General features: G+C 42.3%; 1 protein-coding gene across 1 annotated transcript in view; it reads left to right on the top strand.

Annotated features, from left to right (window-relative positions):
• Positions 1 to 27,960, top strand: part of PTH2R (parathyroid hormone 2 receptor) — a 103,952-nt gene that overhangs the window by 59,646 nt on the left and 16,346 nt on the right. The window contains exons 10-11 of the mRNA XM_060257050.1: positions 326 to 392; positions 20,832 to 20,926. Coding sequence (XP_060113033.1) covers positions 326 to 392; positions 20,832 to 20,926 — 162 coding nt within the window. The remainder of the gene's footprint in view (positions 1 to 325; positions 393 to 20,831; positions 20,927 to 27,960) is intronic.

Genomic DNA, 27,960 nt, shown 5'->3' with positions numbered 1-27,960 from the left:
AAAACTCTACAGTGCCATAAAGTTTTTACCACAAATCCTAGAGCATCCCCAAAGCGGCATGCCTTGCATGATGATGTCACTTCCAGGTGACATCATTGCACAGGGCGCAACACACAACGATGAGGCTCTTTGGAGTTGAGGACCCCCCTGGCAGCCTATTCTGTGGCCCCCCCCGGGAGATTCTCCAGCCCCAGCGGGAGCTTCACAGCCCTACTCAAACTTGGTTCCAAAAGAAAAGGAAACTCTTCCCAGCCACACAACAAATATACTCTGGGAGAATTTATTCATGCTTATTGCTGCTTATGCAGAAATCTCGATTTCACAGGTGCTGGGAGCTCAGCGCTGGAGACATCAAATGGATTTACCAAGCTCCAATTTTAGCAGCTATTGGGGTAGGCCTGATACATATAATGTTTATTAAAACACCTGTGTTTTACTGGGGTGGGGGGCGGTGTTGTATGGGCCCAAGCAAATGCAAGAAGGCACGAGCCATGAATGGGGAGTGGGGAAGGTTTGCAGTCATGTCATTTAGAATATTCTGGGATGCTGGTTTACTTGGGTGGCTCCAGTGTTATCATCAGCTTTTGCAGATAATTTTGCAGGGCTCCCAACCTCCAGGTGGGAGCCAAACTTGGGAGGGACTGTGATACAGAGGAAAAGGAAAGGTCCCCTATGCAAACACCAGTCGTTTCTGACGCTGAGGTGACGTTGCTTTCGCAGCGTTTTCACAGCAGACTTTTTACAGGGTGGTTTGCCATTGCCTTCCCCAGTCCTCTACACTTTCCCCCTAGCAAGCTGGGTCCTCACTTGACCAACCTCAAGCCGGCTACCTGAAAACCCAGCTTCTGCTAGTGACCAAACTCAGGCAGTGAGGAGAGCTTAGGAGCTGTCACAATCACTCTTCACCAGTGTGCCCTCTAAGCTGACTTAGCGTGAGCTAGCTCACAGATTTTTAGCCTCCAGCTCATACATTTTTGTCTTAGCTGAGGAACAATGTCCCCAGAGCACAATAATTTATGCAATAGCACACAGCTTTAATGCCAGCAGCTCACAAAGTAGAATTTTTGCTCACAAGACTCTGCAGCTTAGGGGGAACTTCACTAAACCTTCACTAAACCTCCAATTAACTTAAAAAAGTATACAACAAAGTACTCGTATGCAATATTATAACCTTATGCAATATTATAACTATCATATATAACAGGGGTGGCCAACAGTAGCACTCCAGATGTTTTTTTGCCTACAGCTCCCATCAGCCCCAGCCAGTATGGCCAATGGTTGGGGCTGATGGGAGTTGTAGGCAAAAAACATCTGGAGAGCTACTGTTGGCCATCCCTGTTATATAAATATTACAACCATGAATGGTCATATTCTCTTATGCAACCAGAGTAAATGTTGTTATATGTACCGTATAAGGATTGAAGACCTTCCTTCCGGGGAAGGAAAATGCCGAGCTGAGTTGTCTCTCGTAACGGGAGCAGGCTGAAAGTTTTGTTCGGGGTAGTGGAGGGCAAATTAAGCCCACTGCCTACCTTTCTCAGTGAGAGAAAGGTCCAAGACTTGCACAGAAACTTTGGAAAGAGATTTACCTTGGCTGAAAAGAAGCCCTGTAGGGGGTTTCTTTGAGGCTTTGAGGAGTCTCAGAAGTTTGCATAGTCATCGTCTGCAAGACTTTCAGAGTCATTGATTTGGCATAAGCTCGTCAGGATCCTAACCTTCTGGGACATTTATAAACAACTAAAGCTGTGGAAGACCAGTGGAACTTGGATAAGTGGAGAAAAAGGTACAGAAGCTCTCTTTTCACTCCGGAACTATTTATAGACTAAAGGGACATATTAAAGGTGGGAAAAAGGCAAAAATATAAAGCTTGCAAGTAGAAGAAGGAAAGGCTGAAGTTTGGATTGTTTTAATATAAAGGACAGTGCTAAAAACAGTTAAAAACTGAAAAGAGATTATTGTTTAGTCTACCTTGCGGTTTCTTGGAATGTAAACAGCCACGCTGCACTGGGATATATCGGAGCAATTCTTCTGAGCAAGACAGGAAGTGCGTCAAGTATCGTGAGATTTCCATGAGAGTTGATGGTGACAGAGACAGGAAGTAGTAAAGAAAAAAGCCTACTCTATACCATAGAGAAACATCGGCAGCCATTGCTGGGAGGTCCAATTTAAAAAATTGTTTTTAAAAAGATTTGAGACTTTAAAATTGATAGAATCAACTGGAAAAAGGGTAAGAAGACAAGAACTATTGACTATATTATTGGTGGGCTCCTGGGGCGATTTTAAAAGGAAAAAAAATTTTTAAAAGGAGAAAAAATCGCGGCCGCCATTTTGGAATTTTTGAAGACTTTTTAGATAAATATCTCGGCCTAGGGGGCTCAGAAACCAGCGAAATTGGGCTTGCTGGAAAGGGCAAGCCCTACTCTATTGAACCTGACTGTTAGATTTCAGATTGGTGAGGTCAAAAATTTTGTCATTTTTTAAAGGGGAAAAAAATCTTTAAAAATTTATATCTGGGCCTGGGAAGCTCAGAAGAAAACAGAATAAAGTTTAACTAAGAGAGAAAATTTAGACCTTTTGAACTTGGTAGTTAAACCTGAGATTGGTGAAACGGAAATTTTTGGTATTTTTATTCCTTTGTCTTTGGCTTAAATGTCTGAGCCCAGGCAGCCCCGAACAAGGGCCCTTTCATTAGAAAAAATGCAGGACCAAATGGAGGCTATGGAAGCCAGAATTATGAAAGGAGTTAAGAAAATGATGGAAGAAATGAAGGAAGAACTTGTCACAGTAATTAAAAAAGAAGTGGATGACCTTAAAGACCAAATTGGGAAAATAGACAAGAAAGTACAGGAAGTGGAGGAGAAAGTTAAAATACATGATACCACCTTGTTGAAAGTTCAAGAAAAAGTGACTATCCACGACTGCAAATTAATGGAAAATCAGATACGTTTGAGAGGAGTACCTGAGGAAGAGAACGGTGATCTGAAAGGATATATAATAAACATAATTGCAGAATTCTTAGATGAAGACCCTGATAAGACTAAAAGCATGTATGATCACATGTATAGAGTTAATTCACTTTTTGCCAAAAAAAAATTTACCAAGAGATGTTGTTGTAAGATTTATGACAAAGGAAATGGTGGGAAGGATCATGAAGAAAAACTTTGAAGAGTCATTGATAGTAAGAGGTAGCAGAGTGAGAATTATGAAGGAGCTACCTAAACAAGTGATAAATGACAGGAGAACATACAAAAAGTTGACAGAAAAATTGAAAGACAATGGCACAAGGTACAGATGGATAATCCCCGAGGGTTTGAGCTTTGAACTTCAGGGGAAGAGAGTCACAATTACAAATGCCCGAGAGTTGAGGAGATTTTTTGAAGAAAATAAAGAATTTGCACCATGATGGATTACAAATTATTGTCTTGGAATGTTAATGGACTAAATTCACCACAAAAAAGAAGAGCAACTTTTCATTGGACCAAGAAGCAAAATTGTAATATAATTTGTTTGCAAGAAGTTCACATCAAACAAAAGGATTATAAATTTTTATGGAACAAACAATTGGGAAGGGAATTTTTTTCGTTAGCTGAACAGAAAAAAAGGGGAGTAGTTTTTTATATTAAACAAGATTTGGAGCCAAAATTGGTGTTTAAAGATAAAGATGGAAGATTTGCAGCAGTGGAGATAACATCAAATGGGAAAAAAACGCTGTTATTGGGACTATATGCACATAACGGTGCAAAAGATGCTTTTTTTAAAGACATTACACAACAGTTAGATGAGTTGACTTATGATCAAATACTCTTAATGGGAGATTTTAATGGAACAGTTCAGAATTCACTGGATAGATCCGGAGGGGAAAAAAATGATGGGAAAGAAGGGAAATTGCCAAAGTCTTTTTTTTGAATTAGTTAAACAAGAAAATTTGGAAGATATATGGAGAAAGTTTAATCCTGAAGTGAGAGACTATACTTTTTTTTCTGCAAGACATAAGACTTTTTCTAGAATTGACATGCTGTGGGGAACCAGAGATTTAGGCCTTATAACAAGGAAGATAGAGATCTTACCTAAAATTGGAGCTGACCATAACCCAATAATGTGGATTACAAAATTGTCCAAAAAACTGAGAAGATGGAGACTGAATGAAGATTTGCTACAGAGTAAAGAAACAGTGACTTTTCTAGGAAAAGAAACTAAGGAATTTTTCCAAGTAAATGACAAAGAAGATATTGACTTCCAGATGGTCTGGGACGCTTATAAAGCAGTAATGAGAGGGTTGTTGATTACTTTGAACAATAAAGATAAAAGGGAAAAAGAAAAACAACTATTGGACATTCAAAATGAAATAAAGAAAAAAGAAGGAGAGTTGAGGAAAAGACCAGGAAAAAAGAAAATTCTAAGGGAAATTTCAATATTACAAATTCAACTAAGACATTTGTTAAGCAAAGAAGTGGAATGGAATCTGAAAAGGCTTCAGCAGAAATCGTTTGAAGGAGCAAATAAGACGGGGAAATATTTGGCGTGGCAACTGAAGAAAAAGAGGGAAAATAAAATAATTAGTAGAATTGTGACAGATGAAAGAGAGGTAGTTACTCAAGAGGGAATAAAAAGAGAATTTTTTAAGTATTATGCCAAGTTATTTAAAGGTGCTGAAGTAAAGAGAGAAAAGATAGACGAATATCTACAAAAAATAAAAATTGAGCCCTTAACTGAAAATATGAGAGAAGTTTTGAATGACCCAATTGAAAAAGTAGAAATTGAAGCAGCAATCAACGCGATGAAAAATGATAAAGCTCCCGGGCCAGATGGCTACACAGCTAAATACTTTAAAATTTTTAAGGATGAATTAATACCAAAATTACAGAAGCTGATGAATGTAATAAGAACTAAAGGGAATGTACCAAATACATGGAAAGAAGCTGTTATTTCTTTGATACCCAAAGAAGAAAGAGACGTCACAAGTGTGAAAAATTATAGACCAATTTCGCTTTTGAACAATGATTATAAAATATTTACAAGAATTCTGGCAGAACGACTTAAGCAATATCTGATAAATTTTATAAAGGAAGATCAAGCTGGTTTTCTTCCTAAAAGACAAATAAGAGACAATATTAGAACTGTTGTAAATATTGTAGAATATTATGAAAGACACCCAGAAAAAGAAGTAGCATTATTCTTTGCGGATGCAGAGAAAGCATTTGACAATTTAAACTGGGACTTTATGTTTGCAGTGATGGAAAAAATGGAGCTTGGAGAAAGTTTTATAAGAATGATAAAGGCAATATATTCTGAACAAAGGGCAAGGTTGTGCGTTAATGCAGATCTTACAGATGAAATGAAAATCAGCAAAGGTACTAGACAAGGCTGCCCGCTTTCGCCATTGCTGTTCATAATGACTCTTGAAATTTTACTGATGCAGATTCAAGAAGAAAAAGATCTAGAAGGATTACAAATAAAAGGCTATACCTATAAGTACAGAGCATTTGCTGATGATATAATGTTTATAAATGAAAATCCCATACAAGCTACACCTTTGTTATTAACGAGAATACAAGAGTTTGGGGAGTTGGCGGGACTTTATATAAATAAAGAAAAATCAAAAATTTTGTGCAAGAATATGCAGATAAATAGACAACAAGAATTACAAAGACTAACGGGTTGTGAAGTTGCCTCTAAGGTTAAATACCTAGGGGTAGAGATAACAATGAAAAATATTGATTTGTTCAGGAACAATTATGAAAAACTATGGCGTAAAATAGAAGAAGATATGTTAAAGTGGAACAAGCTCAACGTGTCCTTGTTGGGTAGAATAGCTGCAATAAAAATGAATATTTTACCAAGGATTATGTATTTGTTTCAAACCATCCCTATTGTGAAAGATGCTAAACAGTTTGATAAATGGCGAAGGAAAATTTCGGAATTTGTGTGGGCCGGGAAGAAACCAAGAATTAAAATGAAAGTCTTGACAGATGCAAGAGAGAGAGGTGGATTCCAATTACCAGATTTGAAACTGTATCATGAAGCAATTTGTTTAGTATGGATGAAAGAATGGATAACGCTGTTAAATAAAAAACTTTTAGTGTTGGAAGGCCATGGAAAAAAATTCGGCTGGCATGCATATTTGTATTACGGAAAAAAGAAGATGGATGGTCTTTTCTCTCACCATTATATAAGAAGTAATCTATTAAATGTGTGGATAAAGTATAAGAAATATGGTGATGAGAGGAGACCTTTGTGGATAGTGCCAGCTGAAGTGACAAAGTTAACAGCTAAAACAGTTAATGAAAAACAGCTATCATATAACCAGTTACTAAAAATACAAAGTGGGAAAATAGAACTGAAAACTGCAGAAGAACTGAGTTATAAATATGATTGGTTTCAAATGCAACAAATAAAAAGCTTGATGGAGAATGATATTAAAGCCGAAGGAATAAGGAAAGAACAAACAGAAATGGAAAGAGTTCTGCTTGGAGACAATGAGAAATTAATCTCAAAAGTATACAAATTACTTTTACAATGGTCTACAGAAGATGAAGTAGTGAAATCTCAAATGATAAAATGGGCAATTAATGTAAATAAAGAAGTAAAGATGGAATCTTGGGAGTATCTGTGGAAGAACTCTATGAAACTCGCAACATGTCATAGTATTAAAGAAAACTGTTTTAAGATGATGTATAGATGGTATATGACTCCAAAAAAAATAGCAAAGATGAATAACAAGATGCCAGATAGGTGTTGGAAATGTAAAAAGCATGAAGGTTCTTTCTACCATATGTGGTGGACTTGTGAAAGGGCTAAAATGTTTTGGCAGATGATTCAGCAAGAGATCTCTAAGATTCTGGGATATGAATTCAACAAAGAGGCAGAGACTTTTCTGCTGGGATTACAAATGGAAAAATTTCCAAAAGAAGATAGAACTTTAATATGGTACTTGCTCTCAGCTGCTAGGACATTGTATGCGCAGTTATGGAAGCAAGAAAAAATACCAGAAAAATGGGACTGGATTACAAAAGTTATGTCATGGAGTGAAATGGACAAATTAACAAGAAAACTAAGAGACTATGATTTAGAACTTTTTAATGCGGAGTGGAAAAAATTCAGAAGATACGTAGAGAAAGAGTGGAAAATAAAAGGACATTGGACAATTTTTGATGATTAAGGTTTTTATAGTTTAAAGGTACCTTTAATATTTGTTTTTTTTAAAAAAATAACACTGGCGGGGGTCAAGTAACGGAGGGAGGTGTGGGAGGAAAGTAAGATATGGGGTAGAACGATTTTTTTTTATTTTAAGCTCTTTATAAGTTGTAGATATAATTCTGCTACCATATGTTACTAATAAATTTGTTTATACAAAGGATTGAAGACCTTCAAAATGACGTCGAAAGTCCAAAATCTTCTTTTAATAATAGTCCCAGGGAACTAGGCAAGGATATTCTGTAGTCACCACCAACGAACTTGTCGACCTGTAGTCTGTCTCCCCAATGCTTGTTTCTAGACGGGACTTGTTACCAATAGCCAGAGTTCCAACTCTCACGCATCAACTGAGTACATTTGCATCAAATGTCTTTAATTGTTCCAACAGCTGCATTTTGCTACCAATCATCAATGCTGCAATCCTCACACACAACTCAAGAAATCTTTTACTGTTCAAACTACAGGTGGACTGCATGGCATTTGGCCCTACCAAGGTGTCTCCGAGCCTCAGATCTCCAGGTATTTCTAAACCCAGAGTTGGCAACCCTACGCCACCCCCAAATCTCCAGAAATTTCCCAGCTGGAGTTGGCAATCTTGATTAGAAGCTCATAACAGAAGAGCTGTAAATGCAGGTTTCATTACCATTAGGCCATGTTGCAAAGGTGAGGGCTGGAGATCTCCCGATATTACGACTGAGATCAGTTTCCCTGGAGAAAATGGCCGCTTTGGAAGGCGGGCACTATGGCATTATAGTCCACTGAAGCCCCTCCCCTCCCCAAACCCCGCCCTCCTCAGGCTCTGCTCCCAACATCTCCAGGTAGTTCAGTTTGCTTTATTACGGTCCATGACCAAATACACAGCACAATGCAGGCCAACAACAACCACAGAAAAATTGTAAAAATCAAGATGGACCTAAATAGGTGAAATGTAAGTTATTTAAAAAATAAAATATAGGACATTAGTATAAATAATGAGATATGACAAATAATACAGTAGTGGTCAAACATCTTCTAGCTTAATAAATATAGTACATGTAATAAAAAAATTAAAAATTATACAGCTCCAGAAAAAAAATATTAACTAGAATACACTGGTTAAAATTACAATCTGTTACCTCGACATTAACTTGTAAGAACCATAAAATGCCATTTGATTGCATGGGAACAAAATTTGGCAACTTTATGCATGGTCTCTGTATTTATATCAGTTTCAGTAGCATTTGTGATGGTATACAGAGTACTCAGGCATATAAGAAAAGATAAAATACAAGCTTGGAAATATTCAAAAAACAATCAGTTCAGGACCCCTTCTTTACATAATCCTCATGAATTCTCCTAGCTGCCGCCATAAATTTGGCACAATTAATTGTGAATTGGGGATTAAAATCTGATAACAGCGTATTTCTGATTTTGAAATCAGAAAACCCGAGACATCCCTCCAACAAAGAATAAATGTACCTGGCTCGTATGCCAGGGTATAGGCCACACCCAAACAAAACATGGTCAATCGTTTCAGCTTTCTCTCTCTCTCGGCTTGGCTTCGCGAATGAAGATTTAAGAAGGGTGCAATAGTCCACGTTTGCTGCAGGCTCGCTGGTGGCTGACAAGACCAATGCGGGACAGGCAGGTCCGGCCACAGCGGCTGCAGGGAATAGTCTGATTTAGGGTTGGTCCTGTAGCAGTGTGATTCTTCCTCAATCTCCTTTTGTCCTCAAGACCAGCTATGCGTGCGTTCTCAAAAGAAGAAACAGCCTGGTGGATGGTGTGCCTCCACGCTTTGCGATCTGAGGCTATGTCAGACCACTGGTGATGGTTGATGTGACAGGTGCTAAGGGATTTCTTCAAGGAGTCCTTGTACCTCTTCTTTGGTGCCCCTCTATTTCGATGGCCGGTGGAGAGTTCGCCATACAGGGCAATCTTGGGAAGGCGGTGGTTTTCCATCCTAGAAATATGCCCTGCCCAGCGCAGCTGCGTCTTCAACAGCAGTGCCTCGATGCTGGTAACCTCTGCCCGCTTGAGGACTTCAGTGTTGGTCACAAAGTCACTCCAGTGGATGTTGAGGATGGTGCGAAGGCAGCGCTGATGAAAGCGCTCAAGGAGTCGCAGGTGATGACGGTATAAAACCCACGATTCGGAGCCGTAGATGAGGGTTGTCATCACAACCGCTTTGTAAACATTGATCTTTGTGCCTTTTTTCAGATGCTTGTTGCTCCACACTCTTTTGTGCAGTCGGCCAAATGCACGGTTTGCCTTTGCCAGCCTGTTGTCAATCTCCTTGTCGATCTTGGCATCTGAGGAGATGATGCACTGCACCACAAGGACAAACCCGCTCAGCCATAGGCACCTTTCTAAAGCGGCCCTCAACGACTTCTGAAGGAAAGATATTACAACAGGCCATAGAAAAGGCCCTTCTGTGGGATGGTATTGTTAGAGTTGAGAGATAGGGGGCTGGAGCTAACACATATCTCCTTTGAGGGGGAGCTAGATAATCCGGGACCTTGGTAATATCATTCTGTCTCTCAATGTCTTGTAGTCTCTGTTTGACTATGGCCCTGGCTTGATCCAGGGCCATTATCTGGAGAGATTCAGGTGAAAAGCCAAGCGTAGACAATTTCTGATGGATGGCTCTAACCCAAGAGGAACAATAACTATCCTTTAAAATCAACGATGTGATATTCGTGGGGCAATGGCTGAGATTAAGCCAAGTGGTGATAGAAAGTAGGCTCACCCTAGCCTCTATCCTTAGCAAGCCAGTTTCCAAGCGTAGTACTGCATTGGAAACGCAGGTTGGAAAGTGGAAAATGGCTCTCAAGAATTTGGACTGAATTTTCTCAAGGGGATCAACTCTCCAGGTATTTCCCAACCAAGAGCTGGCAACCTTATATGGAAATATTTTGTTGTGTTTTGTTTCTGTGTTTTAATTTGTATTTTTAAACGTATCTTGCTGTGAGCTAAAATATAGGCCTGTGCCCTGACCTGGATAGCAAAGGCAAGTTCAGTCTCATCAGTTCTCAGAAGCTGGGCAGGGGGAACTCTGGTAAGTACTTGGACATCCTTGGAATACCAGAGCTGGGAGGCAGGGGCAGGCTTTATTCAGCCACCTCTCTGAATAACCTCCATGCCTGAAGTAGGGGTCAGTCACCAGAGGTCCCCATGACATCCGGGTGCACGAGCGCGCACACATGCTCATAAAAATACAAAAAAAAACCCGCCCTACCCAGGGATGGAATCCTAGCAGGAGCTCCTTTGCATATTAGGCCACACACCCCTGATGCAGCCAGTCCTCCAAGAGCTTACAGTAGGCCCTGTAAGAAGAATCCTGTAAACTCTTGGAGGATTGGCTACATCAAGAGGGTGTGGCTTAATATGCAAAGGAGCAGGGGTGGAATTCTAATAGGAGCTCCTTTGCATATTAGGCCACACACCCCGATGTAGCCAATCTTCCCAGAGCTTACAAAAAAGAGCCTTGTAAGCCCTTGGAGGATTGGCTATATTGGGGGGTGGGTGGCCTAATATGCAGATGAGCTCTTGCTAGAATTCCACCCCTGAGCCCACCAAAATAGAATGTAGGCCTGTAGAGTAAGAGGGCGGGGCTGGATGGGTGAGTGAAGTGTGTTATGATTGGACAACAGTTGTGCCCTGGGGAGGGGGGGAGCTGACTGTGTTTGTTCAGAGGTTTTCTGTGGGAAAGAAGAACTGTGGAGAGGGACAGGAGATTTAGAAAAACGGTGAAGGGCTGCAGTCTGAGAGAAGTTTATGTGGCAACTGGTGAAAATAATTATTTGTGACTAGGTTTATTCATGGGAGGAATGGAGGAAGGGAGGGAGGGAGGGAGGGAGGAAGGAAGGAAGGAAGGAAGGAAGGAAGGAAGGAAGGAAGGAAGGAAGGAAGGAAGGAAGGAAGGAAGGAAGGAAGGAAGGAAGGAAGGAAGGAAGGAAGGAAGGAAGGAAGGAAGGAAGGAAGGCAGGCTACTCTTATCTTTCAACCAGAAAACTAGTCGCCATAAGGAAACAGTTATGTTACTGAGCACATTGAAGCCATTACACTCTTTATATTTCTAAACAGGGCTCTTTTTTTGTAAAGAAAGCCCAGCACAACCTCATTTGCATATTAGGCCACACCCCCTGATATCACCATTGTTTCACACAGGGCTTTTTTTGTAGAAAAAGCCGATCACGAACTCATATGCATATTAAGCCACACCCCCTGACATCACCATTGTTTCACACAGGGCTTTCTTTGTAGAAAAAGCCCAGCAGGAACTCATTTGCATATTAGGCCACACCCCCTGATGCCAAGCCTGCCAAAACTGCGTTCCTGGGCGTTCTTGCTCAAAATAAGCGCTGCTTCTAAATAAAACTCCTTTAAAGTAAAAACAGCCATTTTGTTTAAAATGCCTTTTACCCCAGAGCCAACCTACAAGCTGACTGTTCTTTCATGCCACCAGCTATAATTAAGCCATCCTGTTCTTTGGGTTAAACGAAGAGGACCAAAGCAATTGAGAGCCTTCGGTGACAGTGAAATCCACTGAGTAACAATAAGGAATTCAAAGAGGCAGCGTAACATGTCATTTTAGAGCACTCCAGAGAAGTGCCATTACAGGCGTCACGTGCCAGAGGTTTCATAAAGGGGGTAAAACATGACACACGTCATTTGAGAGACACACAGTGCCATCCTAAGCACAGTTACACTCATATAAACCCATTGAAATCTAAATTCACTGTAACTGCTTAGGATTGCAATGACACACAAACAGACTGGTCAAAATCAGAAGGTATGGCGGGTGGGAAGGAATCAGTAGGTACAGCTTTCTCCATTCTCTGCATCTGCATGCCTGAAAAGAGTCATTGGCTGATTTTTGCTTGCTGGGCAAATGCTCATATGTCGATAAGAATATTAGAGAATATATTTGTTGGATTGGGCCAACAGCCCATCCAGTCCAACGATGTATGTCACACACAGGCCTTGAATTCAGCAGGAGCTCACAGGAGCACAGCCTCCTGAACCTTTCTGAGGGTTCCCCCTCCTCCTCCCCACACACCTTGTCCATTAAATAGTAGGTGCAGCTGCATAACATTCCCTGGATTAGGAGAACAGGCAGCCAGCCAGCCACCAGGGGTTTTGCCATACCCCCAGCAGCCCTCATTAACCCCTGGAGAGGCCCGTGCCACCCTTTCTCCACTTTTTACGTGATTTTGGGTGGTGGGTGACTTGCTGGCCTTTTGACTGGGGGGGGGCAGTAAAGGATAGCCCCAGATGAGCGAGGTACCTATTGTACTATAGATTCCCCCCCCCCGCCAAATTGCTGAAGCATCCGGGAAAACCATAGAGTTTTTTGGGAACGCCTAGAGCGGGCGGCACACAGGGTTGCCAGTGCAATAACGTCACTTCCAGGTGATGTCATTGCACCAGCGATATTGGGGAAGTCCCCCCCCTCCAGCCCAATGTGGGCTGGTGGGTTGGGAACCTCCAGGGCGGGGGAACCGCCGTCCGGCCCGGGGGCTTGACAGCCCTACTCCTGTGATACTTGAGCTTGAGTTTCTACCAGTAAATGAGTAAGATGTGAGAAGCTCATGATGTTGCATGGAAATTCAGCCTTCCAGGCTCGACGTGGAAAATAAAGAACAGAACACTGCTGCTGAGTGCCTTATCCAGGTTAACCCCAAGAAGCAGAGTGTTCTTGTCAAGAAAACCAAGCTCTTGAAGGAAGTCGCAAGAGAGTCCTCATGTCTCAAGATAAAAAAAGCATTTTCTCACAGCCTGCTCCACTTCCAAATCCCTTAGATCATGGACTTCAATCTAAGGCTGGCATTTCAGAAAATGGGACAACTACTACTCTTGGTCTTCCACAATCTGCGTTCCTGATGAGAGGAACATAAAAATCAGAAAGTCTTTGGTGTTTATAATTTTTATTGATTTTAACTATAAAAAGAAAAAGCATGTGCAAAGATACAGAAACAACAAGAGGGAAGGGTGGGTACAGAATGGGAAACCAGAAACAAAGAAAGCTACATATAAGTTACATTTCTACCTCAGAACAAAATAACCAGTTCTTTCTACCTGCAGGTATTGAATTTTCCCCATATATTCTACCGTCCTCATTCTCCATTATACATTTTTAATTAATCTCTTATTTACAATAGAAGTCTAAACTATTCTTCTTCAGTACATATAGATATAAAAAGTCAGAGAGATCACATCACAAATCTGACTGGATAAGCTTAACCATATTAAAAGTACAAGCAGACCCATTATTTTAGCAATGTCATCATTTGAATCATAAAAAACAAATATCTCTTTATCCGAAGTTACTTATTTCAAGCAGAGAGAGAGAAAAAAAAAACAAATTTAAAGTAACATTAAAGGTAGAGAGATAAAGAAGTAACAAACAAAAAAAATAACAGTTTATCTGTCTTGATATAAACAGTTTTTTCCAAAAAAACATATTAAAAACAGATCTGCCAGATTACAAAATAATTGTGTTGTCTGCCTTTACAAATTGATCCAAATTAATTGTTTATTTATGTAGAGTTCTTTTTAAAGCTTTCAGATACTGTAGCTCCTATATCTATATTGGTCTGAGATGAAGCAATCTAATATGTCCCGAGGATCTCACTTGGGCTTTTTAAAATCACATATCAGTTCTTGTTAAGAGTTCCATATTAGGCAATTACCTACAAAGAGAAAAACAATTTAAAATCCCTTCTTCTTGAAAGTTTTCCATGTCTCAATTTTTTTGCTGGAAGTATACCTCCTCTCTCCTTAGTGTATACGCCCCTCTCAGTAAGAATAACAAGGTTCCCACGCTGCCAGTTTCACTCAGAAAAGCTTTAGAAAGTCTTAATTTCCGGTCCTTCTTAAAAACTGCACCATAAGTTTCCATTTTATTTTTCTTCGGCTCCTTCCCCAACAGATCTTTCTCTTTTTGCCTCAATTCCACAGACTTCACTGAGATCTCTTATCACTCTGCTCATATAGATTTAAGGTTTTGCTACCTTTCAAAATAAAAGCACCCATTTGCTTTTTTTATCAACTGTGTTAATGAACCAAGATCCTGCTTTAGAGAACTTATGGGATCCATTATATCTTTTTTATTAAACATTTTACTTTGCAATGCCATTTTTCTTCACAGAATAACTCAGTCTAGTAATCAAAGCTGCGAAATGACTCAGAAACCCAGTTAGTCTATCCTTCCAATTCTCCTCCAGCCATGTGTTTTAATTGTTGCCATTTCAATTCCACTCAGATGACAAATACAAATCTCTCTAAAATATATCTCGTTTTTGTTCAGACCAAATTATAACTGGATGATGATCTCTGTATCACTTATTCAATCATAAACCGGGTCGATTTAAGTATCTATATTCAGTCTAATTCAGATAGCTGCAAATATTCAAAGTTGTTCTTTATCTTTCGGAAGCCAGTCTCACAGAAAACTGGGGGGGAATTCACCTCTTTCCCTTCCTTTGGACTGTCCCATTTGTTGTTATGTAAAACGACCCATTAGCTGATGGTATTGAATGGCAAACTTACTTGCAGAGTAGAATTGCAGTGCTTAAGGTAGGAAGGCGATGCATCAGAAGCTTGTTCAAAGAAAGAAAAACAAGCGGTCGGGTGTTCACCTCTTTCTGCTGTAATGGCGATCATGGTGGTGGAGCACTGGAGCACACAAAAAGGACAGAGAACAGCCGCTGCTATATCCCTGGTTTTCTGCAAAGCCCCACACTGAAAGGAAACCCCGCCAGGGTCTCCCTAGAGATGCCGTGGCTGCGGCACTTCTCCAACCATCCGTTTCAGGGGGGCTGCTAGAGACAAGCTCCACGGATCCCCACTGAAGATCGAAACCCGGAAGCTCCAAAATCAGAAAGTCTTTATTGCTGTCGGCCAGAGGCCAGGGCAAGTTATGAAAAAGAGGGAAACAAGTCCATCAAATACAAAGTACAGAAGTGTGAGTCCAAAAAATGTAATCCTGATAGTATTAAAATCAGGGCTTTTTTTCCTTTTAAGCAGGAATGCACAGGAATGCAGTTCTAGCTGCCTTGATGTCAGGGTGTGTGGTCTAATCTCCAAATGAGTTCCTGCTGGACTTTTTCTACAAAAAAGCCCTGTGCAAAACAATGGTGATGTCGGGGTGTGTGGCCTAATATGCCAGGGGTGTCAAACATGCAGCCCGGAGGCCAAATCAGGCTGTCATCTACTTCCTTCTCCCTCTCTCTTGCTTCCTTCTGTATCTCAGCTTGCTTTGCCAGGCTAGTTCAATTGCACAGGAGCTACAGAGCAAAATCTCTATTTTCTCTGTTGGCTGAGGGCCCTTCCTTGCGGGGGTGGGGGGAGACAGAGCTTGTTTTGCCAGGCTCTCAACCGCACATCAGAGCTACTGAGCCAAGCCTCTCTTCCTTCTATTGGCTGAGGCTTCTCCCCCTCCTGGTCCCCTGGGGAAGGAAGGAAAGAGCCAGAGCTTCCTTTGCCCAGTTCTCTGGATTGCACGGGAGAGATACAAAGAAAGCACCTTTAAGACCAATGAATGCTAATGTTTTAAGCATGTTTTAATTTTTTTTTAAAAAAATCTTTAATTGTGTTTGTGTCCTTTATAAAGTTTATATCTCTGCTACATAATCTTAAACTAGGTACACACATGGCCCAGACCGACATGGCCCGGCCCAACAAGGTCTTATTTATGTCAGATCCAGCCCTCACAACAAATGAGTTCGACACCCCTGTAATATGCAAATGAGTTTCTTCTGGGCTTTTTCTTTTAAAAAAAGCCCTGATTAAAATAGTAGAGCCAAAACTTCCTCAGCCTAAGATTGTATGAACATTTTAAGAAGATCATAAGTTTACTCAGATCACTGCATTTCCATGGCAATTTATTGCCTCATCTAAAACGGCTTGTTCTTGGGTTTCCCTAATGGGAATAATACCACTTATTTAAAATGAAATAAACCACCCTCTCTACAACAGTATTCCTTTAGCTTTGCCAAAAAAACTCCCTCTAAGCTGTGGAGTCTTGTGAGCAAAAACTCTGCTTTGTGAGCTACTGGCATTAAAGCGGTGAGCTCCTGCATCAATTAGTGTGCTCTGGGGCCATTTTTCCTGAACGAAGACAAAAATGTGTGAGCCAGAGGCTAAAACAACTGTGGGCTACCTCACACTAACTCAGCTTAGAGGGAACATGGGTTGCCAACATTCAGGTGGTAGAGCAAATAAGGGTGAAAAATACAAGAGAGGTTGAAGACTTGGAGATAACCCTGTCAAATAGTCATTATTACACTAATCAGCTACTACAGATTCTGGTATATTGAATATATCTGAACATATAATTGCAATATCAATCCATATTACAATAATGTGCAACAATTATTTTGCAATATCACTTAGTCATGTAGAAGTATGTAGAAAAAACATTACTATGAAAAACATCCGCCAACACTGGGCAAATTGAATTTCCCCCAATCCAATGAATGTGGAAAGGTGCCAGCGTTTCTTTCAGAATACCGAAAGTGACACGCTTCCAGTAACAATAGGCGTGTTTCGGTTTGTCCTTCATCTGACAAAATACTTAGTTATTCTGGAACTAAACATGAAAAAAGTTCACAATATTAAACACAAATAAACATCTTTCAAAACAGCTGAATTCACATTAGTAACTCACCTGCAGCTCAATTCTTAGTGAATGCAAAACACAGTGGTCAATTTCACGAGGTGCAGCCGCATTCAATCTATGATTAACAAGCTGGAACTGAATATACATAGGTTTACAGTATAATAATCTCTCATTCGATGTCATGGCAAGAATGGAAATTAAAAAAGGAAGTTTATAGAAACATTCAGGTCCGAATTCCAAACCTTTAATGGCATAACAATTGCAAATAAGAGTACACGGAAAGTAAAAAGTTAAACATAGGAGATAAAATCAAAAAGAAGCAGAGATTGCATGTGCATTTATACAAGATCAGATTTACATTTAAGAATGTCAGCGAAAAATTTTGCCACAGCCTCAGTCACCTCCCACTCAGCGCCATTCAGTAAATAACAACAGGGTGGCAGAGTAGATGGATCTGGGGACAAAGAAAGCTTGCAAGATAGTTCCTTACGGAGATTATGATATATGGAACTATCAAGCAACATATGCTGAATTGAGTCGGGAATATTCGCTCCACAGGTACAGAGTCTCACATTAAGGGACTTGATATCTCCCCTGTAAGACTTTGGAGGGGGACACATTTAATCTAGCCCACATGAATGCCCTGCGATGACTTGGAGTGGTTAAGTCTAATAAATAATGGGGCATTTCCCCACAAAAAACGTTGAAACCTAAGGATGCTGGGGAGCAGGTATGAGAGTCTGCTGGGCATAGTTTCATTTCCTCCAGCTCCAACGATCTCAGTTTTTGGCCGACATTCTTAAATGTAAATCTGATTTTGTATAAATGCACGTGTAATCTCTGCTTCTTTTTGATTATATCTCCTATGTTTACCTTTTTACATTCTGTGTACTCTTATTTGCAATTGTTATGCCATTAAAGGTTTGGAATTCGGAAACATTCAGGTGGTGCCTGGAGATGTCCTGGGATTACAACCAATTTCCACGTGACAGAGACCTGTTCACCTGGAGAACACAGCCGTTTTGGAAGGTGGACACTATGGCATACCCCGCTGAAGAGCCAGTTTGGTGTAGTGGTTAAGTGTGAGTACTCTTATCTGGGAGAACCGGGTTTGATTCCCCACTCCTCCACTTGCACCTGCTGGAATGGCCTTGGGTCAGCCATAGCTCTGGCAGAGGTTGTCCTTGAAAGGGCAGCTGCTGTGAGAGCCCTCTCAGCCCCACCCACCTCACAGGGTGTCTGTTGTTGGGGAGGAAGGTAAAGGAGATTGTGAGCCGCTCTGAGACTCTTCGGAGTGGAGGGTGGGATATAAATCCAATATCATCATCATCATCCTTCCTCCAAACTTCACCCTCCTCAGTCTCCACCCCCAAAATCTCCCGGTATTTCTGAACCTATTATATAGTGAGTTCAGCCAGCTTAAGGTAAGCAAGAACGTTCATTGAACAAGAGCAGAACTGAACACAAACAGGCAACACCACGCCTTATGTACATTTGACCTGAGTTAAACACACACCCTTATGTAGGCAGTAATCCCCCCTATTGGAGTCCCCAGGATCCTTCATTTGCATTTCCTGAGAGAAATGCCTCATGTCCCAATTGGCTGGCTCTTAAAGCCAATCGGAATGTAGGTATCAGGGTCCTGGAGGGCAAAGAAGGCAGGGGTGGAATTCTAGCAGGTGCTGCTTTGCATATTAGGCCACACTCTCCTGATGTAGCCAATCCTCCAAGAGCTTAGAAAAAAGAGCCTTGTAAGCTCTTGGAGGATTTGTTACATCAGGGGGCATTGCCTAATATGCAAAGGAGCTCCTGCTAGAATTCCACCCCTGCTTTGAGATCAACTTAACAGACATAACAAACCGGAAGTCAAAACAACCAATACACAACCGAACCCAAAGCTGGCAACCCGATTCCATGCTAAACATTTCGTCTGGAACGGAAATTGTTCATTCTTCAGTTTGTACAAAGAATTCAAAAGATAATTACCTACCTGTCACATTCCAGTGTTTCCCACTGTTGCAATTAAAATGCAATTGCGGCTCCCAGGTATCTAATATGATAGATGAAATACTACTGGGTTATTCCAGACCCGCTGTGCTTTTCAATTTAAATTTTCGCAGCCCTCCTCTGGTTAATTAGTTCCCTCATTTCCATCCAAGACGGGCACAGCCCTTCCCAAGTCGATCCCTAATTATTTGTTCTCATTATCTTGGGGGGGGAGGGGAAGGGTTAATTACTGGAACCAAAGTGATTGCTCGTTAATTTCTTGCTTTTATTTTTATGATCATGGCTTAGCAATTGCTAAATTACAATAATGAAGTATTTTAAAATGATTTTTCCCCTTTTAGCTGCAAAAGAAAAAAAAAGGATTAATTAGTTCCCTTGGGGGAGGGGGGAAAGAACGAAAATTAAAAGATCCGTTGAAGAGTGCGGCAGCTATGAAAGGAAATTAAATAATTAAGCAGACCGACTATAATGCAAAGGAGCAAAAAAATTAAGTGGATAACAGCAAGGAGAACTTTTGCTGAAGGTCGCTTGCTTTGAACTCTGTACATGGTAGGATCTTAATTGCTAGACTTTTCTGCAAAATATATTGGAGCACCTTCTTTATAAGGAAAGGCCAAAGATTCCGGGACCAATACTCCCTCGCAGCTGTGCAGTCTTGTGAGCGAAAATTCTACTTTGTGAGCTACTGGCATTACAATTGTGAGCTACTGTATAAATTAGATTGCTCTGGGGCCATCTTTCCCGAGCTGAGACAAAAATGTGTGAGCTAGCTCACGCTAACTCAGCTTAGAGGGAACACTGTCCCAGACTTTTCACTTTAGAAAAGAGACTTTAGGGTTGCCAATCCCCAGGTGGGGGCAGGGGATCCTCCAGTTTGGAGGCCCTCCCCCCACTTCAGAGTCATCAGAAAGTGTGTGGGGGGGGAATGTCTGCTGGACACTCCATTATTCCCTATGGAGACCAATCCCTATAGGGTATAATGGAGAATTGATCTGTGGGTATCTGGGGCTTTGCAGGGGCTGATTTTGAGTTAGATGCACCAAATTTGCAGCATAGCATCTGATGCCTCTTCTCAAAACACCTGCCAAGTTTCAAAAAGATTGGACTAGGGGGTCCAATTCTATGAGTCCCGAAAGAAGGTGCCCCTATCTTTAGTTATTTCCAATGGAGAGGAGGCATTGAAAAGGTGTGCAGTCCCTTTAAATGTGATGACCAGAACTCCCTTTGGAATTCCGTTATGCTTGTCACACCCTTGCTCCTGGCTCCACCCCCAAAGTCTCCTGGCTCCACCCCAAAGGCCTCAGATATTTCTTGAATGGACCTGGCAACCTTACCCACTGGTTTGTGTGTGCCAGTAGGGGCTGGTAAAAAATGCTGGGAGGCCAGAAGAAATGCCCAGGAGTTTTCCTGCTATAAGAGGAGACTTAGCCTCCCTGTTCTGAAGTCCCATGTTATTCGATGGGGCTTACTCCCAGGAAGGTGACCCTAGGATTGCAACCCATATTTCCTGAGGTTGTTTTGTAGAAAAATAGGTGGTGGAGCTTATTAGCATAACTCATTAGCATATGCCACCACCACCCATGAGCAACCTGATGCAAGAAAGGAGAGCCCCGGGTGAGCAAGGCCTGCTCGGGCTGGGTGAGCAAGGCCTGCTGCAGCCAGCCCAAGCAGGCCTCGCTCACCTGGGGCTCTCTTTGGCTGCCCGCCTCCCCCAGTCAAAAGGCCAGCAAGCCACCCACCGTTCCAAAACACATAAGAAGCGGAGAAAGGGTGGTGTGGGCTTCTCCAGGGGTTAATGAGGGCTGCTGGGGGTGCGGCAAAGCTTCTGGTGGCTAGCTGGCTGCCCACTCTTCTAATCCAGGGATTGTTATGCAGCTGCACCTGCTGTTCAATGGACAAGGTAAGTGGGGAGAAGTGGGGGGGGGGGAGAACCCTCAGAATGGTTCAGGAGCTGTGCTCCTGTGAGCTCTTGCTGAATTAAAGACCTGCATATTTCTAAAGCATCAACCTGTGCCCTCTTTTCCAGTTAAACTTTGTTTTGTTCTTGAATACTGTTCGGGTTTTGGCTACAAAAATCTGGGAGACCAACGCTGTGGGTTATGACACAAGGAAGCAATATAGGTAAGTCTCCATAATAAATTTTAAATCCTCCATTGAAATGTCCCCAAAACCAAAATAAGTTTGCAAACATAGCATCGTTTCTGAAACGACTGGAGACTAAACATTCACAGTGTAATTTTTTATTTTTTTTTGCAAATGCACTAGGGCTACTTTTTAAGTATTTATTTATCCATCTCTTTATTTATAGCCCACCTTTCTCACATGGACCCAAGATGGGTCATATTCATAATAAGTCAGCGTAATCAAGAATTAATGCATAACACAATGTATTTATTTGCTATATTCAGCACTCTGAATATGACAGTTTTGAAGCATGAAGTAAAAAATTTGATCAGTTTTTCTCATTGATGTAATCCAGACATAAAGCTATTTTTTAATCAAGCTGGTGGGTATACTTTTAAAACCTACTATTTTGCAATTTCGGTGCCTTTACCTTAAAAAAGCGGCCCCCCAAGAGCCCCAGATACCCGCAGATCAATTCTCCATTATACCCTAAGAGTATACTTTTAAAACCTACTACTATGCGTATACTTTTAATCTGAAACTGAAAAAAGAGTATCACATCACTTATCTGAGACATCTCTCGGGCTAAGCATTGGTTTGGGCTGAAATCAGCTAGTTTGAAAGCTGACATTTTCTCATTTTGAGTGACTGAGAAATGTGAAAGAGATCAAACACAGGCACAATACAATCATTGGGCATTGTAGATCAGCCTTAGAAATTTTGGAGAAATATTGTCATGGTTAGACTTTTTTCCCCCAAGCTTGGAAAAGAAGGAAAGACAAGCCAGAGAATATTTTGGAGGTAATAGCACAGAAGGAAGGGGGTGGGGGGAGGGAGGGAGGGAAGGAAGGAAGGAAGGAAGGAAGGAAGGAAGGAAGGAAGGAAGGAAGGAAGGAAGGAAGGAAGGAAGGAAGGAAGGAAGGAAGGAAGGAAGGAAGGAAGGAAGGAAGGAAGGAAGGAAGGGAGGGAGGGAGGGAGGAAGGAAGGAGGGAAGGAAGGAAGAACCAGTACCCTAATGACCGGTCCATTGGACCACAAGATCAGGGTTATAGGGTTGCCAACCCCCAGGTAGTAAGGTAAACACAGAGGATACCTGGTGAATATTTGGCAAAAAATACAACATATCCAAGTAGCACACACTTGATTCTTTTAAGGAATTGTCATTTAAAGACACAGTACACCACAATTGCATAAAGGAATACAAAAAGTCCCAGTGCACAAAATTCTCTCATACAGTCCAAAATCTAGTACTTGGAATGCACTCTTCCATAACTTGGAAATGAATTCTCAGAGAAGGAATAGTAGGAGACCAGTTTCGGCCATGCCTTTTTCAGTCACAAGTTGCTGGTTACACCCCTGAAGTTTAGTGCGAGGCGTTGCCCGTAAATTGAGTAAGACCGGGTCCCCACTAACAAATGATCATTTATAGCACTGGAGGAGAGATGCGCAGTGATGTGCGGTGCAACTTGTGACTGAGGAAGGCGTGGCCAAAACCGGTCTCCTATTATTCCTTCCCCGAGGTTTCATTTCCAAGTTATGGAAGAGTGCATTCCGAGTATTGGATTTTGGACTGTATGAGAGAATTTTATGCACTGGGACTTTTTGATTTCCTTTATGCAATTGTGGTGTACTGTGTCTTTAAATGATGATTCCTTAAAAGAATCAAGTGTGTGCTACTTGGATACGTTGTATTTTTTGCCAAATCCCCAAGTGGTGGCTGGAGATTTCCTGGGATTACAACTGATCTCCAGGTGACAGAGATCAGTTCACCTGGAGAAAATGGCAACTGTGGAAAGTGGACTTTATGGCAGTATAGCCCACTGAAGTCCCTCCCCTCCCCAAACCCAACGGTCTTCAAGCTCCACCCCCAAAATCTCATTATTTCCCAACCTGGAGCTGGCAACTCTAATCATGACGCATATCGGGTAACCTTTTGCAAAACAAAACTACCTCTCAGTCTAAACATAGGCCAGAATAGGGTTGCCAATCCCCAGGTGGGGACAGGACATCCCCCAGTTTGAAGGCCCTTCCCCCACTTCAGGGTCATCAAAACTGGGGGGGGGGGAGAAAAATGTCTGCGGGGCACTCCATTATACCCTATAGAGACCAATTCCCATAGAGTATAATAGAAAATTGATCTGTGGGTATCTGAGGCTCTGGGGAGGGCTGTTTTTGAGGTACAGGCACCAAATTTGCAGCATAGCATCTAGTGTCAATCCTCAAAATACCCTCTAAGTTTAAAAAGGATTGGACCAGGGGTCCAATTCTATGAGCCCCAAAAGACGGTGCCCCTATTCTTCATTATTTCTAGTGGAGGGAAGGCATTTAAAAGGTGTGCAGTCCCTATATATGTGATGGTCAGAACTCCCTTTAGAGTTCAATTATGCTTGTCACACCCTTGCTCCTGGCTCCGCCCCCAATGTTCCTGGCTCCACCCCCAAAGTCCCCAGATATTTCTTGAATTGGACCTGGCAACCCTAGGCCAAAGGAGATGTAAATTTTGAAGATGAAAACTCTCCAGCAAGCAAAATGGCAGGAAAGGGTTACATTCACAGTGAACTATAGCGGTGGCATTTTCAGATTGTACTTCCTATAATAGAACATCATTTAATTCCATTCCAATCATCATGATGCTTCTCGCTGTCTCCTTCGCTGATTCACAAAATAAGCCGCTGCCGGCGGAACACTTGGTTCAAATTTTATGACATTTTAAAAAATCTGTAAACATAATGAATTGGAAATTGTTTCTACTTTATTCCTAGTGATTTCAAAGTGACTAATATTGGCCTAAACCAGGGGTCGCCTAAACCAGGAGTCTCCAAGCAAGACATGAACATCAGATGTTTGAGAACTGCCAGGAAGGGAGGGAGAGAGGGAGGAAGGAATGTCAGATGTTTGAGAGCTGCAAGACATGAATGTCAGACGAAGGAAGGAAGGAAGGAAGGAAGGAAGGAAGGAAGGAAGGAAGGAAGGAAGGAAGGAAGGAAGGAAGGAAGGAAGGAAGGAAAATAGATGGGGAGGGAGTGGTAGAAAGAAAGCAACTTTAACTATAGATGCATTCTTCAAGTCACCATTCAGCTTGGAGAAGCGATTTAGAGAGAGAAATGCCTTCTCCAAGCCAGCTGATGGGGTAGTGGGGTTTTTGAGAGCCATACAATATCTGTGAAACAGTCACACGTGGCTCCTAAGCCACAGTTTGGCCACCCCTGGCCTAAACCCAAGCAGTCTCTCTCAACTGGTTCAGGGAGCACTCTGAGGGCCATTGGTGCTTATTAGCTATATCTGGGATACCAAAGCTTTTCCAAGGCCTACTGAATTAGAGCTGTAAGTCATGAACATCAGATATTTGAGAACTGCCTACTGAATTAGAGTCTGGGTTTGATTCTGCCAGCCAAGCTGCCAACCTCCAGGTGGCACCAGGAGATTTCCCACTATTACTGTTGATCTCCAGACAACCAAAGTCAATTTGCCTGGAAAACAGACTCTATGGCTTTATACCCTAGGGTTGCTAATCCCCAGGTTGGGGTAGGGGATCCCCCCAGTTTGAAGGTCCTCCCGCCACTTCAGGGTCTTCAGAAAGTGGGTTGGAGGGAAATATCTACTGGACATTCCATTATACCCTATGGAGACCGATTCCCATAGGGTACAATGGAGAATTGATTTGCTGGTATCTGGGGCTCTGGGTGGGGACTGTTTTTCGAGGTAGAGGCACCAAATTTGCAGCATAGCATTCAGTACCTCTCCTCAAAAGTCCCTCCAAGTTTCAAAAGGATTGGACCAGGGGGTCTAATTCCATGAGCCCCAAATGAACGTGCTCTTATCCTTCCCTATTTCCAATGGAGGGAAGGCATTTAAAAGGGGTGCAGCCCCTTTAAACGTGAGGGCCAGAACTTCCTTTGGAGTTCAGTTATGCTTGTCACAACCTTGCTCTTGGCTCCACCTCAATGTCTCCTGGCTCCACCCCCAAAGTCTCTTGGCTCCACCCCCAAAGTTAACAGATCTTTCTTGATTTGGACCTGGCAACCCTACGATACCCTGGCCTGTTGAAGTGTCTCCTCTTCCTAAACCCCACCCTCTCCCAGCTGTCCCTACAAAACCTTCATCAACACTGGAGAGGGAGGCAGGGGCCAGAGGGAGGCCACTAAGCGTTCCTAATCCGTCCGAGCCCTCCTTGTGTAAGCTGTTTTGCAGTCTTTTAGAGAGGCAATATGGACATTCTGCAGTCTTCCTGTTGCTAATCCTACTAATACCTTTCTCAGCAATTACACAGTGGCAAGGAAGCACAAAAGCCGTGCTTTGCGCCCTCCCTCCAAACCTCGTGAAACAAGAGCTAATTGCACCCGAGCTAAGGCTTTCTCTGCAATTATAGGCTTAAGAGGCAGCATTCCTTTCCACGAGAGCCCTTGAAGATGTTCCTTAAACTGCTATTCATGAGGACACACACATATCGCAGGAGAGTAGAGCGCTGGTTGCATAAGCTGAACGGGCAAGGTTGGAAGCGTACTCTTCCAGGGCCAGTTCGGTGTAGTGGTTAAGCGTGTGGACCCTTATCTGGGAGACTGGGGTTTGATTCCCCACTCCTCCACTTGCAGCTGCTGGAACGACCTTGAGAGCCATTTGGTATAATGGTTAAGTGTACGGACTCTTATCTGGGAGAACCAGGTTTGATTCCTCAGTCCTCCAGTCGCACCTGCTGTAATGGCCTTGGGTCAGCCATTGCTCTTGGAGAGTTGTCCTTGAAAGGGCAACTTCTGGGAGAGCTCTCTCAGCTCCACCCACCTCACAGGGTGTCTATGGGGGGAGGGGAGGTAAAGGAGATTGTAAGCCACTCTGAGACTCTGAGATTCAGAGTATAGGGCAGGGTAGAAATCCAATATCTTCGTCTTCATTTTAAGGGGTGACAAGACAAGAGCCCGCACACTTAACCAGTACACCAAACTGGTGGTTTGCAATAGGAGCTTGGGGTGAGGAATTCTCCACCTCCAAAAGAGACTTGACAACCCTAGTTCCACTGTGGGCACAATTTGGCTGTTGGGGGAATTCATGTGCATCCTAGGAAAGATGTGACTTTCACCAAACGATGCCCCTGACTGTGTTACAGCTGAAACAAGGTAGACCTGGTGTTGCCAACCTCCAGACAAAGCCTGGATTTCTCCTGGGATTACAGCTGGTCTCCAGACTACAGCCATCAGTTCCCCTGGAAACAATGGCTGCTTCCAAGAGTAGACTCAGGGCCCCAGGTCTAACTTGTATATTCTGTCATATTGTGAATTGACTTGCCAGTTTACCAGGAAGTCAGAGCAGAAATCTTTCAGACAAATATTTTACAGAGAGCAATGTCAATTGTTAGCCTCAGACATTTTTCATCCATGAAGCGAACATTCAAAAGGACACTTACTCCCTTCACCTTCTGACTGGAACTCTTTTATAATTCCCTCCCCCCTCCCCCGCAACAACAGCAGCAAATTCGCCATTGGAAGTGAGGGCGGGGTGTCTTCCTCATACCCATAATATCCTGACAGAAATACTTCATCTTAAGGCCAACCTTGATAATTATTCTTATGCCTGAAGAATCTCGACTTATTCAGATCTAAAAAAAAATCTTTTTTTTTTTTTAAATGCTTGTTATCTGCCACGATGGGAGCACATTCAGCCAGTGCTGAAAGAGCTGCACTGGCTACCTGTTGTGTTCCGAGTTCGCTTCAAGGTGTTGGTATTGACCTTTAAAGCCCTTTACGGTCAGGGACCTGCATATCTACGGGACTGCCTTTCTCCATATATCCCCCAGAGAGCACTGTGTTCAAGGGCAAAAAACCTACTCTCTGCCCCCGGACCAAAAGAAACCAGGTTATGCGTGACAAGATCTAGGGCTTTTTCGGCGGCAGCACCAGAGCTTTGGAACGCCCTTCCAGAAGCCATACGGGCCCTGCGGGATCTGTCTGCGTTCCGCAGGGCCTGTAAGACCGAGTTGTTCAAGCAGGCCTTCGATGCTTGACGAAAAGACGGCTGCCACCGGACATCACACAGAATGCCGGTGATCACTGCTTGGAATTTTTAATGCCGCTTATAATGTATGGATTCAGCACTACATAATGGTTTTAAAAAATTGTAATATGTTTTTAGACTGGAAAATGTAAATTATGGTTTTATATATTTTATTGGTTTAACTGTGTAGATATGATACTGTGAGCCGCCCTGAGTCCGCTTGCGGAGAGGGCGGGATATAAGTCAAATGTAATAGATAATAATAAATAATAAATCTTGAGAAAGATTGATGTTGTGTATATACAAAGTGTTCCCAATTTCAGTTCCCTCGACACAGCCGTCTCCCATTATTTTACAGAATCAATCATCCTGAGATGAAAGAAGGAGGGAATCAAAAGCAATTTCCCTTCGCTGCTGGCTTGCTGCAGCTTTTGATTAACTCGTTTCCACTCCTAATTTTCTCGCACCCTCAAAGGGCCTGTAGGTTCACCATACCTGCTAATGTGATTAAGGCTCCCATGTAGGGCTGCCCGCTCTAGGTTGGGAAACACCTGGAGATTTGGGGGCAGAGCCTGGGGAGGGGAAGAACCTCAGGGAGGTATAACGCCATAGAGTCCACCTTACAAAGTGGCCATTTCCTCCCGGTGGTCTTTGTCACTTGGTCTTTGTTGTGGCCTCATTTGAAGTACTGTGTACAATTCTGGTCACCGCACCTCCAAAAAGATATTAAGCATTGGAAAAAGTCCAGAAAAGGGCAATAGAATGATTAAAGGGTTTGAACACTTTCCCTGTGAAGAAAGGTTAAAATGCTTGGGGCTCTTTAGCTTGGAGAAATACTGACTGAGGGGTGACATGATCGACGTTAACAAGATTCTGCATGGAATAGAGAAGGTGGGGAAAGAAGGACTTTCCTGCCTTTCTCACAATACAAGAACTCAATGAAAATATTGAGCAGTCAAGTTAGAACAGATAAAAGGAAGTATTTCTTCACCCAAAGGGTGATTAACGCATGTAATTCACTGCCACAGGAGGTGGCGGTGGCTACA

Source organism: Heteronotia binoei, chromosome 16 (genome assembly GCF_032191835.1).
Source record: "Heteronotia binoei isolate CCM8104 ecotype False Entrance Well chromosome 16, APGP_CSIRO_Hbin_v1, whole genome shotgun sequence".
NCBI classification, from domain to species: Eukaryota; Metazoa; Chordata; class Lepidosauria; order Squamata; family Gekkonidae; genus Heteronotia; species Heteronotia binoei.
The sequence above is the reverse complement of the archived record's forward strand: the minus strand, read 5'-3'. Positions and strand labels throughout refer to the sequence as shown.